This window comes from Lycium ferocissimum, unplaced genomic scaffold (assembly GCF_029784015.1).
Source record: "Lycium ferocissimum isolate CSIRO_LF1 unplaced genomic scaffold, AGI_CSIRO_Lferr_CH_V1 ctg11544, whole genome shotgun sequence".
NCBI classification, from domain to species: domain Eukaryota; kingdom Viridiplantae; phylum Streptophyta; class Magnoliopsida; order Solanales; family Solanaceae; genus Lycium; species Lycium ferocissimum.
The window spans coordinates 43,360-59,133 of NW_026713880.1; the positions used below are offsets into that span (position 1 = coordinate 43,360).

At 38.0% G+C, this 15,774-nt stretch overlaps 1 protein-coding gene and 1 long non-coding RNA gene across 11 annotated transcripts; one reads left to right on the top strand and one right to left on the bottom strand.

Moving 5' to 3' along the window:
* Positions 1–1,408: 1,408 nt before the first annotated feature.
* Positions 1,409–12,909, bottom strand: LOC132041748 (uncharacterized). 10 transcript variants are annotated; one of them, XM_059432440.1, is made up of 13 exons: positions 11,600–12,900; positions 6,069–6,204; positions 5,653–5,726; positions 5,291–5,450; positions 5,156–5,180; positions 4,923–5,012; positions 4,385–4,556; positions 4,226–4,302; positions 3,054–3,126; positions 2,532–2,603; positions 2,310–2,443; positions 1,969–2,042; positions 1,409–1,859 (listed from the first exon to the last, which is right to left on the bottom strand). In XM_059432440.1, the coding sequence occupies exons 2-13, from the start codon at positions 6,091–6,093 to the stop codon at positions 1,798–1,800; spliced, it is 1,038 nt and encodes a 345-aa protein (XP_059288423.1). In that variant the 5' UTR covers positions 6,094–6,204; positions 11,600–12,900; the 3' UTR covers positions 1,409–1,797. The 10 variants fall into 10 exon arrangements, 6 of the variants coding, with proteins under 6 accessions (XP_059288423.1, XP_059288420.1, XP_059288421.1 ...); XM_059432437.1 differs by having other exon boundaries at positions 5,938–6,204; XM_059432438.1 differs by having other exon boundaries at positions 4,226–4,299; positions 5,938–6,204; positions 11,600–12,895.
* LOC132041750 (uncharacterized) lies at positions 2,288–8,565 on the top strand. Its single transcript, XR_009411215.1, has 2 exons — positions 2,288–2,424; positions 8,162–8,565. It is a non-coding gene; the product is annotated as an uncharacterized LOC132041750 (long non-coding RNA).
* Positions 12,910–15,774: the final 2,865 nt, after the last annotated feature.

Sequence of the window (15,774 nt, forward strand, 5' to 3'; positions counted from 1 at the left end):
CATTTCCCAACTTTAGAGCTCAAAAACCCCAATTTCTACATCCCAAACAAGGATAAAAATGATAACCAGTAGAATAATCATGGGGAAACACAAAAATAAAAGTTAGATACTTACCCCCTTTCGAAGATGAGAATTTAGATAATTAAAAAAAAAAAGATGAGAATTTAGCGAGATAGTTACTCCCTTTCGAAGATGAGAATTTAGCCACTGAAATCACCTCAAACGAAGCTCTAGAACTCAAAATATTCTAAATCCCGATCTGGTTTTTAAAACACTATCCAGGCAATTTTTCTTCATCGCTATCGCAACTGCCATGTCGCGATTGCGAAGGCATTTTTTTTTTTTTTTGTAGAAAAATTTTCTTCATCGCGACCCACGAAGCACAATTTTGCACCAAAAAACCAGAAAATTCCCAATTGGCTTCCTATCCTCGATTCAACACCTGAAACTCATTCGGAACCTCCCGGAGACAAACTATATATGCATTTTAGTCATAAAACACGCTACGAACCTGCTCGCACACTCAAAATTACAAAAAGAGGTCATCTTGACCCGGTGTTGACCAAGGTCAACTCCAATCCTTCAAAATAATAGATTTTCAACCAAATATCCAAATTACACCCGAATGCCTTGGGACCTGAACCAACAGTCCAACTAAGTCAAAAATCACATTCCGTACCTAATGGAATCAATGAAACTTCAAAAATGACGCATTTACCTAAACTTATGAACTTCCAATTTAGCTAAAACTAATCCGAAACTCACCTGATTTTCTCGGGAGCCACGCCACCCATCCCGGCAAGTCATAAATACCGAGATGAAACTACGGAAGGGTATTTTGGGTAAAAAGAGTCCAAAAGCTCAAAACGACCAAATAGGTCGTTACCGAAAATGTCCCTTGTTTTGTTGCACAAAATATCTTGAAAAATATTTTTCTTAAAATAGGAGAAAAAAATTATCTTAAAATTTTGAGGGAAAACATTTTCCAGATCTCTAAAAATACACCAACACACCCCGCACTATCCAGCCACACCCTACCTGCCTACCCCACCCACCTCAACCACCACCTATCCCCCCCACCCCTTCCCTACCCGATTCCCATCCTAACCCTTACCCCACCCTGCCTAGCCCCCACAGCTACCCCCACCCCCTTCCTACCCCTCCCCCCAACACCACCACAAGTTCTCGAATCCACACACCCCCCCCCCCCCCCAACCTCCCCCAACCACCGGTTGCACTCAAATTCAAAAACCTCATAGTGTTTTGCTTTGAATATATGCAAATCTTTCTTAAAATTACATTTTCCAGCTTGCATACCAAATAAAAGAAAATAAGTATAAAAATCACTTATATTTTGAAAAATATTTTCGCGGAGAACATTTTCGGTGAAAAGTTTTTCCGTCGCACCAAACACACTCTTTGTGTTCTTTAAGTTTTCCTTCAATACATCTACCCAAGGGGAGTACAAACTGTTCAAAGGAAAAGAAAAGATAAGCGAACAAAGATAAATAATTACTGCAATCATTTTTTTTCTTTTTATGCTTTCACTTAGCTGTAAGAAATCGAGATTCTATAATGTTACGTAAGCTATGACATTTACACGTATCAAGATCTGTTTTGCAGATACGGAGGGCTGCCATTTAATTAGGCTTGTAGAATTAGGCACTTGGTTTCATCCAGAAATTAAATGAATCATGTTAGTGGAAGTCTTGATACGCACTTGTCTTGTATTTCCGGGACAGGCAGGCATGAAACCAAGCCATAAGAATTGGAAGAATGTTGGAAATGTGAAGTCTGTCACACATGTGATGCTGCTACTTGCCTGCTTTTCCAAACGATGGGAGCCACGAGCATCCATACTGCAAAAGATGAGGAATTTCAAAGCCTCACATTACATGTCTAATAATCCAAAATCTTTATCCCTTATTATTAACCATAATTAACATGGAAGTTTGCTGAGCTACTTACTGTAAACACAAACTGCAAGCCATTCATTCACTATCCTTACCCAAGTACTGGTCCAACCAACATCTATTGTAAACCTGCGGATTAACAACAAAAATCACTATGTAATAAGAAGCATTTAGGTGGTATAACTTTAACTTGCCCATAATAGGTGAAGGGTTCGAATCCACCAAAGACCGCAAATTCTATTGGTCTATTTTTCTTTTAAGAAGTAGCAAGCAGCATTTAAATTCCCTCCATCAATGCTCTTACAACCTCATATCTGTTATCATTTCCAGCTGAAAACAAAACATTTTATCGCCCAAATCAAAATTAACCTATTGTCTCAAGATGGAGCAGCTTGCCTCTTCATGGCGTGATTAGGATTCCATCCAATTAATAGCATTGCAAAATACATAGCTCCTGTTGCAAAGACGAAATGAAAGAATCCATAACCATATGGAACATCATCTTCTTCAGGTGCATCATCCTTCTTGAACTGTAACTTCTTTCTGTTAGAAATTTTCCTTTCATTTTTTCTCTGGTATTGGGATTATGCAATTGAAAAGTATGAAGATGAGGTAAACCTGAAAGCATTTTGAATCAATTCCAGTTGAAAATGTTGCAATGACAATTGCAAGGACCGCTACAACGAAGCTCTGTACAAAATTAAGAGTGAAAAGCTTTGAGTTTTGGAGAAAAGGTGGGAAAATATGATAATCAGCTACCTTATCAATTACATGTTGAAAAGGGGATAATTCGAGTATTCTACTAAACCATTATATGTTTTAAAGTCAAGACTTCAATAAGAATTCTAGCAGCATATGAGAGACTTCCCCTAGATTATATGGAGTAGCATTTAATATAAAGGCTGGATAAAGCCTGTCCAACTTATGACGCAAGGGCAATAGAAAAATACTAGAATTGAACCTTTGCCAACTTGACTCAAGATTAACAAACTAGCAAGACACACTGCTACATGTTTAGTGACTCAATGAATATCTTTATTAATCAAAAAACTTTTTTTTGTTGAGGTGTTGTAGCTACTTTGGACTCAATTATGCATTAGTTAAAATCCATTGAGCTGTTTTATGTAAGTTAAAAATTACTATGATGGTGAAGCAGTCTCCTTTTCCAGTTGCCGATTCTGCTTTCCGGATGCATTTCTCCTCTGGGGGTTCACTGTAAGTAGATAAAAGAAATTTATAAGAATTTGATCCATGAAATGGCATAATTTTATGAAACCGTAGATACCTAATTGTGAATTTTCATTCTCAAATGGAAGCTTGAACCGAACAGCGGCAGTTTCTCAAATAAATGTAAATTATAACATGAAAACTTAACTCGTGACAAGTTTAATTCATCTACTTCCACCTGTGCCATATTTAAATGACTGAAAACCAATCTTGAGACATGCCAATTCCTACAGGATTATGCCTTGACGTTATTAGGGGAAAATCTTCTTTACTCAACAAATGACATTACTTATAGAAATTGATATTCCTGAAAGGCTCAAGTGCTGGTGTCTCAAATTGTAGCCTTAATTCTTTTATAAGCAGGGACGGCCCAAAGAGAGTGTCAGGATCGGATGTCCGGGATAGTGCGAAATTAGACAAAGCAGCCAATTAAAGACAATAACAAAGATAATAGGAAACAAAGATTTAACGTGGTTAGGTCAACTTGACCTACATCCACAACCAAAAGAGGAGCAAATTTACTAACACCAACGGATACAAAATAGAGTACAAAACAACAAAAGAGAGTACAAAATTAGAGTAATTAAATACTCTAATATCCCAAAAACCCCAAGAGAATAACCTCACAAGATCACTCCAATAAAAGGTTAACACAAGTATTTCCCAACACAACTCTCTTACAAATACTCTCTATAGAAAAACACAAACTCAACTAAGTTCTTCTCAGATTGGTGTCTCTACTATGGAAGAGAAACCTTCCATTTGTAGTAGCAAATCCTTGGGCTCCAAGTAGTAGTAAGAGAAAGGAGAAAAATTAGCAATTTTTCTCCTTCACACACGAACTTGCTCTCCAAGAATAAATCCAACTTGGCTCCAAGAAATACATGTGACCAAGTAAATTGGCACATGCCAAAGAAGGCCACATCTTACAGAGAGCCTGTGGCCTAAAGCCAAAATTTAAAAGGAGGCCTTATATTTATTTAGTAAAATTCTAATATATTTTGTTTGAAACTTACTCTTATAACTTCTTAAAACGAAAGATAGTTAATGAAAAGTGTAGGAAGAAGCACAGAAACGAATCACACCTTCTGATGGCAGACCAGCAGAGAAACACCACATATAGCCCCATAAAACCTGGAGTCAGGAAACCAGCGTTCACCTGCTGCCAAAATAGATATACTCCATATATCATCAATTAATCCCAACTAATAAAATATACTGGAACACAAGAAACTCAGACTTGCCTTGGGGTGGAGAGAAACACTTGTCATGAGTTGGAGGAGTACTAACGTCCAGGAGATGAAGAATATATTAAGAAGGCATGATGGTTGAGGCGTATACCAAATGTACATTAAGATGATCCCAAAGATGCATATAATATATGCACTGGTTGCAAGTAACATCATTTGGATGTGGCTGCAATATGGTTTTATTTCCATTAGCACTAATCATCTAACGTTTTAAACCTTCATAGGAATTACATTAACATCACTGAAATGTACTTTTTGGATTCTGGCTGAACTTTGTTTGTCTGCTCTGCTCCCTTACTCAGCCTTGTAATTAATTACTTATGATATTAATTTTATTTGAACAATAATAGTACTAGCAAACAGAAGTTATTATTTATAACAGTAAATAGCGCCTGAAACAGTTATAAACAACATCGAAATGAGTCGATAGCATGATAATGCATGTAATTTCCAAAAATCTTGTCTGAAATACATCCATATGCATAAGATCAAGGCATGCTAATTTATTGAAAAGAGGGACCAAGCCAATTACCATCTCACAGCATATTCCTTAGAGTGGCAGCAACCGTTCAGCCATGTGATAAAACTGATTATACTTACAAGCTGGATTAGTAAAAAGACCCTGCAAATGGATCAAAAATAGAACCAACGAGAGGGTGTGACTAACTGTGGTTCTGTGAATTGCCTAAGATGTTAAGCTCAATTTTAATATAAAAGCCAACACTAAATTGATTGTGCATGATTTGTTAGATGAGTTGGTCATACCCAGCACCAAAATGTGCAACCTGGCCTGTCCAGAAGACACAACATCACCGTTCAGATAATAAAACTACATATGACTGATTAAATCTAAAGCATTTGAAACAAAACATAAGTACTAGAATATGCATCTACACTAACCATATATTGAAATAATCTCTCCTGGAAGAAGAAAGGGCAGTAGAATTAGACAAATATTCATGAAAAGCTTGGCAGACCACCATCCTGAGTGCCATAATTCTCTGCGGTCATTTAATTTCGAAGTACCAGCTGTAGAGAGGAACATGGCGAAATAGAAAAGCTAAAATGGTGTTAAGGCTTGGTTGATAAAACCGTTGAACGAGCAGAGCATTAAAATTTCAAGCCATAAAAATTTCAAGTAAAAAGAAAAATAAGATGGTAACATATGCTTCAAGTATCAAGCATCCACTTATTATCCTCAAGTAAATTTTACTATTAATTGTAAACTAGCTAACTTGATTCAAACGGGGTTAGGAGGATACAGAGCACCCCAAGCTTACTCTCAATACTCCTTCTGCACCCAAACAGTCTTCACCACCATTACATTCTTTAAGTCCTGCAGAGGTATCTATACATTGTTAGAATTGTGGCAATGATCTAGCAGAAGAAATAGGAAACTGGATTACTTCTGAAAAACATTTAGTCCTTCCGAGGAAACAAAAAGGTTTTTGATGCTATAGAATTAAAAAAGAAAACATGGTTTGGTGCGGTATGACACATCTCTGTAATGTCATAAAAGACCCAAATAAACAATGAAGTAATCTTACTCTTCATTTCTTTTAAAATGCTATGGCCATAATCACGAACAGCCCAAGCTAATAAATTTGCAATGAGAAACAATAAGCCGTAAACATATCTAGCCATCCAAGGATTGGAGCCATGTCGAAATTGATCTAACCAGGAACCTTGCTTGATCTTGCCATATCTCTCAGTAATGCCCTCCTCCATTTCCCCTTTAGAGCGAGGTAGAGAACCTGTAGTCATGGCATAAAAGTAGGAATGAAGTTGACTTCTTTGCTCTAGCACCTCTCCATCTGCAAAAGCAAAAAAAATAAAAATAAAAAATGATGAATTTTAGTAGGACTAGGATGCAGTGACCCAACCGAATGGAAATGGAATAAGATTCATGGTAAAGAGTTTTAACCAAGTAATCCTAATTCCGAAGATGTGACTACGAAGCAAACCAACTATTTTCACAACCTGCTTTTCCGTCTGATCAATTAAGAATGAATTAGTACCATCAGAACGACATTTGCACAACAATCTAAATCAAAGGTTTATTAGGCACGGTTTGACCAAGTTCCTGTATTTTTTTTTTTTTTTAAATTATTTGGAATCTTTCATTGTGACTGACAACTCCATTTACAATAGTCGAGAATGAGATCAGATGAGTAAAATGTATTCTTAAAACTTTATAATGTAGTCAATATAGATTTAGTGGCACATTTGCTCATCCATAAATGCAGGCCATGGAGACAGAGAACTAAAGTATAATTGTAGGGGCAGGGGTGTTAGAGTTGCAGAAGCATGGTTACAAGTCTAAGTGCAAGTCTAAGTGAAGATTGTTAGAATATACTATTAACCATGTGTTTAGATATAATATTGTTTATGGAATAATTGTTTATTTATTTATTCAATTCAATAAAGTGTTATGTTAAATAGATCATTGTGCAATATATGTGTTCTCAACTTATGCAGTAGGTGATTTAGTGTATAGTTTAAGCTTACACACAGAAAATTAAATCATCGATTTTTATAAACTAAAAGTATAGCTCACGCTAGTAGATGAAAATTTGGACAAATCATCAGAATGATTGTAGCACGAGATCAAAAGCAATTTATCTTGATTCACCACTAAAAAAATGCGAAAACCCAACGGAAAAAACCGACAGATTCCGTCCTTTTTTCAATAAATTTTTAACTTTTTAAAGAAAACCTAAGTAATTCCGTCGGTTAGTTTTTGCGCAAAAATGTATGAATTTTTTTTTTCTAAAATACACCAACGGACTCCGTCGCTTTTTTATCTTTTTTATACAAAAATAGCGCAAAACTGCAGTTTAAGAGTATAAATTAAAACAATGGAAGTATTTGATTAAAGAACATGAGTGGTCTAGTGGTAGAGTTGTTCAATGCCAGGGTACATACCTGAGTTCAATTCCTAGTTGCTACATTTTATTATTTTTAAAATTAAAAAAAACTGCTGGAGTCCGTCGGTTTTGGAAAAACGATGTGACCTAAATCAACGATTCATATTTTGTAGGTTTTCACTGAAAAACCGACAAAGTCCGTCTGTTTTGGCCGTCAATTTTGGGCTGTTTTTTAGTACTGATTACGAGAATTGTATAGTCCAAACTTCTCGTGCTAGTGCATTTTGAATGTGTTGAACAGGATCGAGTAGGGATAGACATTTTAGACTGACCATCAACAACATATTCTCTAAACTATTAAATATACTTATATTCTCAATCTTGATATAACTATTATGAGTTGTATATTATAATTGTCAATTTGATTTATTAAAAGGTAAAATCCTGAGATGGGTCAATATGCCTGGTAAATTGGATGACAATAATATATATTGGTGAAATAATAAGTTAGTTGATGGAATTTGTGTCTCGGTATAGAGATTGATGATACGCCTTTTTGAGAAGTTTATAAGTTTTCATGTGCAAACCCGGCCAACCGGTTTATGAATCCGACACATGAAATAAGTTAAGCTGCAGTGCTCTAAAGGAAATTAGCTATTAAATTAAATTCATCAGAAATTTAATTTATTGATTAGTATCTGTAATCCTAACATGAGGAATTACATAAGTACTTAATGGGGAATTTTAAAATATAAATGGAGGAGTGTAATTACGAATTTTTAGTTGAATGATTTGTAATTTATTACGGTAAAAATAATTCAAATTGGATTTTTGAATTATTTCCATAATCTTTTGAATTGGGATGCTGCTCCCTTTGTCTCATGGTTTTGTATACTTTTTCAAGTTGCTTGATATGACCCCAAAGAGCTCAAGACCTTTCACTCGTAGGCAAGCAAGGGTGCTTCAAGTACTACAAGCCATGTTCATGAAGAGAGGAGCGTTGGAAGAGCTTGAAGAGAAGATCTCCAAAGTGTGCAATGGTTGGATGATAGCTTGGGAGGGTGTTGAAGAGGAAGACACAAGAAAAGAGGCCACTACACAAAGTGGCTAACATTGCAAATGTCGTGTGAAGGCTCAATGTTGGGTTATTTCCGCAAAGGCCACTTTTGGGCTTTTGTTGTAATAGGGATTAGTATAAATAGACCCCTTAAGTCTTTCATTTGCTCTTTAGCTTGACTATTGATCAAAACTATATGTTTTGAGAGTTTGTTTAGTTAGATATTAATCATAGTTGGTTTGGTTGACTAAGTGTAATTTCTTAGTTGCTATTTGAATCCCTTTCCATTGAGTTTATATTAGATTGCTCATTTGTAGATTTCATTTGGGTCATTCTTGAGTTCAAATAGTACAGGTTCTTGGAGTTGAATCCAATTGGGAGGATTTGGGTTTCATATACCCAAGTTTGCCCATAGATTTACTATTCTTTGGGTCTTGCTTCTATCCCCTTCCCTTCTCATCCCCAATCTCTCTTTCTATCCTTTTAATTTCCGCAATTTAGGTTGATTTCTAGAGTTTCGATTTTAGAAATCCTATTATTGCTGCTCCGACAAACCCCTTCCCATGAAGCGCCACTGTTATCGCTGTAAAAACTCCATGAATGGACATTGTAAACGTCGTGAAATCATCAGATCCGACCAACTACAACCTCCTCTGGCATAATTCATCTAGTATCCTTGTTTGCTTTTTCAAATTTGACCAGGTTTATGTTTTCCAGTGTTGCTCCAGCATTTTTGTCGTGGAAGCAATGTCATGGTCCTCTATTCTCCCTGATGCCCTTGCCCTTACTGGTTCACATCGCTTTATGGTCGTTTGGTACAAATTTTGGCCGGATAAACTTTTCCGGTGGTCTTCATTTTTTCTCCCGATAATCTTTTGACCATAAAATCTTTCAGATATGCTAGTTTTTCACGTTTTTACGGCAACTTTTCAGATATGCTAGTCATTTATACATTGTGTAGATAGTGTATAATAACTGTATAATATGTGTGTAGACATTATACACCAGGTATACATTGATTGTACATTTATTATACACGAATTATACAGAAAAATGTATATAATGTGTATATATATTGTATAAAAACTGTATATAATGATGTGTATAATAACTGTATGTATAGTGTATAACATACATTTTCGCTACAAGTCTTCTGATTTTTTGAGGTCAACCGCTTGTCAATACTTTCACGGTTTCACCGGATGGCTAATGTCCTTGCCCCAATATTTTATACTTAAAGTATAGTACATTAAAGTTGTCTAAGTTAATTTGTCAACTGGTATAAGTAGACAGTGTCTAGACAAACCACTTAAAGTATAGTACATTATGAAGCCAGTTAATTTGTCACAAGTAATGGCTTGGGGCCCAATTTCTTGGGGGCCCCACTTTTTTCTTAAAGATGTATTATTGTATTAATAAAAATAAAATTTGTTTTGTTAAATTTGAAGAGAAATTTTTTAGGAGAAAATACAATAATTTTTTATTTATAATGTAGGAACTGTCGTAATAATTGGGGAATAGAATAATTTTTAGGAAATTATTTACTTATGTTTTATTGCCTCATTTATATCCTAACAAGTAAATTGGACCCATATTATTATTCCTATGTTTACCTTTTTCATTTTCCATTTCACTATTCTTATTTTCTATATTCTGAATTCTCAAATGGCTACAAAATTACTACTGCTTACAAGTTACAAAAGATCAAAATTTGCTTGTTGGTGTCTTCTTCAAAATTTCAAGCATTACAACAAGCAATCATTATATTGAAACAATACACCACTATTTCAATATCATTATATCTACTTATCAAATTCTTGAGCCAAATTTTATTATTCTAACTTTATTTTATATTTTTCATTAAAAATTTGTTATTGTTGGTATTGTTACTTCATAACTATTTCGATCTTTCCTTTTTTTTAAAAGAAAAGTTTTAGGACCTCTCTTTGAAATTTGGCTTTAGGCCCCTAATCTTGTTGAGACGGCCACTAGAAAGCATCTAGTACCCACTAGAGCTACTTTTTATGTGAATGGGAGCTGCCTGTCCTTATTAAATTCATTCCTCCCAACAATTTCCAAATTGTCGATCTCTTAGATGACTTTCCGAAATTGCCTTTTATTATCTAGTGGTTGCTAGGTCGGGCCTATTGGCCTTCAATTCCTCCACGAAACTTTTTACCCTGTTTGATCATGCGGTGCCATGTCTTTGAACAACTTGGCAAAGTTCTCAAAGAATCATAGATGAAATGGATGTTTAATTTTAATCATAAACCTGTCATTTCATGCATGATACGGCGAAATTGGTCGTGGAAAAACTCGTACCACTAAAAATATTATTCCTTCCTGATCACCGATAGGAGAACTGGTTCTTTCCTAAATCAACACCAAACTGAAGACTTTCCTAGTTGGCATCTATACGAAAAGAATAAAAGGCCGACTTTTTGACTTGACTTCTTGAAATTATATTCTGGTTTTCCATACCAGAGATAAACAAAAAAGGAAAAGGAATTAAAAGACCATAAACACGTGTAACTCACGAGACAAGTTTACTTGTCTTTTGTTGTTTTTTGTTTTTTATTTTCCAAGAAGTTACTTTTACGAACAGCAAAGAATCTGCAAAAGAGCACCTCCATAAAGACCCATTTTGAAGCGCGTTGTATTCACCTAACATGTTTTCTTCCGATATATGCAATTCCCTCCTCGATACATACAAAAATAATACGTACTGAGTGCTAATAGTTCCTTTATATCGACAAAAGGGACTTCAAATCTTTTGTTAAAGAAAGTTCCTTAATTCACAATTTATTCCCCCTATCATCAAAACAATACTGCTCTTCTTTTCCCTTATTGCCTTCGCCTCACAGCAGATAACTTCTTTACATACTATAAAATAACTTCTTTACATACTATAAAATAAAACCATTTTCTTTCTGTCCATCAACTTGGTTTCTTCTAGCGTAATATTAGATTAAAGCTTATAGTATATAATCCTCCTTTTTGTTTCAACCCTCATGAAAATATAAATGAGGGTTTCCTTAATCAGCTAACGAAGATTACCATAAATATGCAGGAAAAAGTTCCCTTAATCTGATAAGAGGATCAATATAATGTCAATGGAAAAGTATACAGAAATTGTTGGATTGTTGACTAAGCAAATACTTGAAGAGTTTGGATCATTGGCACGGAATGGAAGATTAAAGAAGAGAAATGATACACAGAAAGACCGCAACTTTAATCTGTTATTAATAAAGATTGAAGGATTATTAATGACAATTATACACATACCGGTAAAAGAGAAGCGGATGAAACTCAAAATGGTCTCATGTAGTTGATACCAAAATAAGAACCAAAGACTTGTTGCGATGATCAGTATATACTTGAATGAAGAAGCCAATCTCAAGGTGTAGGCTTCGCTTTCGAGTAACCTATTGTAAGCAATTTTCTGCTCTGGAACATCTTTAATTTTTTGTCCCGACGATTATATATATATATATATATATATATATATATATATATATATATATATATATGACATAAAGATATAGTATATGGTGTGATATATATGGCTACGTGGGGGTGGGTGATCTGCGGGAGGACACTTGGTTTTTGGTTTGATGATATTTGTTCTGCTTTTTAAGACTGTGTTTAGACATTAGAAGAGTAAACTAGAAAAAAAGTGGCAAAATGTACTCCATTAGTTATCACGCTTTCATGCGTTTAAGTATAATCCTACTTTTGTGGAAGTGGAGCCCTTACTTGTCTTGCCGTGGCGCATGCGGCATGCGATTTGGCATGCCTCTCCTAAATAATTACGGAAGCAGCTCCCCTCCAGCATAGCTACTGTCCATTTGGTCCAGTGTACTATTAATCTGATTACAGGTGTACACTTTCAAATCCAAGGGTCAATAGTTGTTTGCCTAAAACAGCCTCTAAAAGTCTAAACCATGGCTAAAGTTCATTAGTAATTTTATCCTTTCCTTATTGGCATCATAGATGTAGGCAAAAATCTTGCTATGATATAATTTCTCTATTTTTCCTTATTATTTGCGTTAGCGTTCAGTTTTCTGTTTTTGTTTATATCATTTTCAGGGGTTTTTCTCTTCGTTTCTTATTTTCATCATTGAAGTCTCCCAAAATAGGTAAACATCCATCCCCAAAATCAATTAAATAAAGCTCGATCTAATTAAATAGTCAATTGTTTTTATTTTTGGCGTAATCTAGTGTAGCCATGGGCTGAGCTAGGGTGCCGCAAGGGGGTTAATCCGAACCTCATTCATCAAAAATTACACTATATATATAAAATTAAAATTATTTTTTTATGTATATATAACAGATAATAAATTTTCATGACTTATTCATATGTTTACTTTAAAAAAAAAAAAAATCATTCTTCAGAGTGAAATCATGGCCCCGCCACTAAGTGTAGCAAATGAAGAAACTTGTAACTAATTAATAAATAAACCATAAACTTTACTTTTATCAAAATCTAGTTTAACAGCAAAAATGTAATTTCAAAAAAACTAGTACTAATATATCAAAATACCAGCGAGAACTTGTAATTTCAAACTAGTACCATCCTTCTTTCTCACAAATAACACCGGCGCTCCCCACGGTGATGTACTACTTTGATAAAGCCGCCTACTCGGCCGAATCTTTCAACGCTTGCTCTTTTCAATTCTTTCAACTCGCGGTGTCGTCACTATAAGGAGGGATAGATATTGGGCGAGTGTCGCTTAATAGTTCAATAGTGAAATCAATCCTCTGCAGGGAATGCACAGGCTTCGTACGGAAAAACTTTTGGAAACTTATTAACCATAGGAACAGACTGAAGAGTCGACGACTTTGCCTGCACATCTTGAACTCGAACTAGGTGAAAAATATACCCTTTTCAGATCATCTTCTCTGCCTTAAGATAGGAAATAAACCTACCTCTAGGCGAAGCAGCATTGCCCTTCCATTCTAGGGTAGCTGCTTTGAAAAGCGGAATCGAACCATCTTTGCAGCTGATCGAGCATTGGCATGCTTGAAAAGCCCGACCGGTCCGTACCCCGTAATAACATCAAATCGATCATATCTAACTTAATTAGATGCGCTACGATCAGCGATCACAAACTATAATAACACGATCTCGGTATACCCATACACCTTCTCCTTGGGATTACCAGGCGGCGTGAACGCCTCGAAAGGTCTAATCGACTCGGCTACACCCCCTGACTTTCGTGACAAGGGCGTAGCATACGATAAAGTGGAACCGGATCAATCGGTGCATAAATATCATGGGAGCGTAATAGACCTGTAATAACGTCGGAAGACGTCTGGTCACGTACTGCCAGCCAATGCTATCCGGTGGGGGGCCTGGGGATGCCCCTCCTCCCCCCTCCCCCGGGAAAAGGGCCCCCCCCGGGCGTCCCCAAGATGAGCCGCCCGGCCCAGGGCCCAAACCTCACAAACGACCTGCGGGGCCTCCCCTCCTCCCCGGTCCCCGAAACATCCCGAAAAAGTCCGCTGCTTAACTTCCCCCCGGGGACTTGTGGAAAAAAGGCCAAAACACGACTCGGTTTGGTGGAGCGCCTCAAACTCCCCCGCTCGGAATAAGGAGCCCCGGTCAAACCTGGACCGGGAAACCCGAAGTGCGCCCCCGGGGAAAGTCCCCGGATCTCGTTTTTGTCCCCCCAAACTCCCAACCATATCAAAAGATTAACCTCTTCCTGGCTCGGTCACGCTCCGCTCTTCCCCGGGTTTTACGATTCTCAAAATTACTAGCACTTATGGGAAAATGCCGGGTCGGGGCGTGCCTCTCCAAAGTGGGCCCCTAACCCGGGCCCAAGCGATGAACTGCATCCAATCCCCTCTCGACGACCGTGGGGCATATCTGTGGGGAATCGAAAATGTACACATACTGCGTTCATCTTGCTGCTCAATACGTGAACCTATCTGCTCGGGCCGTCGGGACTTGGAGGTAAGTAATGGCGAAAAGCATGCGAGAACTCTTTGCCACACGGTGGAGGGGCGTTCTCTCCCCAGATAACTCATGCTGATACCGCGTATCGAAATATCCGGTCTATATAGAGCCAACTCGCGTGGCCTCGGCCACCAAATGCTGCGTGCATAACCTCGGGTCCTCATACCGTCAATGAAATCTGGGGGTCCGTATTTTACTTTACCACGGAAAACTCGGGGAGGACCCCCAGCCCGAGGAAGGTCTTAACCCTCGGAACCTTGGCCTTGTGCCGGGTCTTTGACTCCCTGCCGCGGTGCACAGGCGGCCTACTAATCTAGTCAACTCTTGTACGACATCCGTACATCTGACCCCTCCGTCGGGTGAGGAAGCTGAGGGGCGGAGGTGCTAGGCGGGGTATGCGATGTCTCGGATGAGCGCACACTGCGAATCTCGTCACAGGCCCACTTGTGGCACTGTCGAGTGCGACTAGTGGCCTGGCCGGCCGCTCTCCCTTGGGGGCGGGCCGGGGGCTGGTCAAAACTTTCCCCGGGCGAACGCAACAGGGCTCTTCGCAAATTGAAGAGAAGACCTCCTTGTCCGCCTTTCCCCGTTTTAAGTTGGTGCCGCCGCCCGAAACAACTCCTAACACGGTCCCGCAACCCGGGAAAACGCTCCCTTTCCCATGACCCAAATCGATGACCCGTGGGGGTCGCCTCGCGACCAAACCCCAAGCATTTAAACATTTTGCATCAAAAGCCCTTAAAAAGGATCCCCCAAGAAAACATCGAAACTCCTGCCTGCATAACGACATGGGGAAAAAACTTTCCAACCGGCGGCTGCATATCTTTACAAAAAAAGAAAAAGGCGAAAGGCTCTTCCCCCGGCGACTCTAAACTTCACAAACCTCCGGAATAAAAGGCGCGAAAAGGACGGGACGGGGCCGTCGTACCCCGTGTGCGTACACGTCTCAAAGGGCGTACAAAGGCGGCGCGGATTCCGGGATCGAATGGAGCGTCTCCGCCGACCGGCTGTAGATCTAGAGGTCTACGGAGAATTTGGACCCTACGTATATGCTCACACTGCGACGTGAAACGCGACCGACAACGGGAGTCGGTACGGATAATGTCTCGGAGTATGTAAGGCATAAGGACAACATATGTATATAAGAATCATGGATAAGATACGAACTGCATGGCCGAAATGATTATTTGCGTATACTTGTATGAACTAGTATACTGCCTAAATACGCATGGCCTTGATGCCTGCGCGCGGCACATAATATGCGTGCTCATACCTATCGATGATGGTCGTGCGTACATATGAGTGCGTATATAACGCACGATGTATGTGCGTATATAACGCTTGTAAGCCTCGCATCCTAGAGTCGTATCGTATTAGCTCCGCGTAGCCGCAACGATATCATCATCATAGTAGTAATATGTATATAATATATTATCTCTTTTACGTATATATACGATATTCGCGTATATAACGCACGATATGTGTGCGTATATAATGC

Coding starts and splice junctions, on each gene's coding strand:
- LOC132041748 (XM_059432437.1), bottom strand. CDS start 6,154: ATGACTACAGGTTCTCTACCTCGCTCTAAAGGGGAAATGGAGGAGGGC. Junction 4,303..4,384: donor GTGTTTCTCTCCACCCCAAG/GCAAGTCTGAGT, acceptor CTATTTTGGCAG/CAGGTGAACGCTGGTTTCCT. Junction 2,043..2,309: donor CCTAATCACGCCATGAAGAG/GCAAGCTGCTCC, acceptor GTTAATCCGCAG/GTTTACAATAGATGTTGGTT.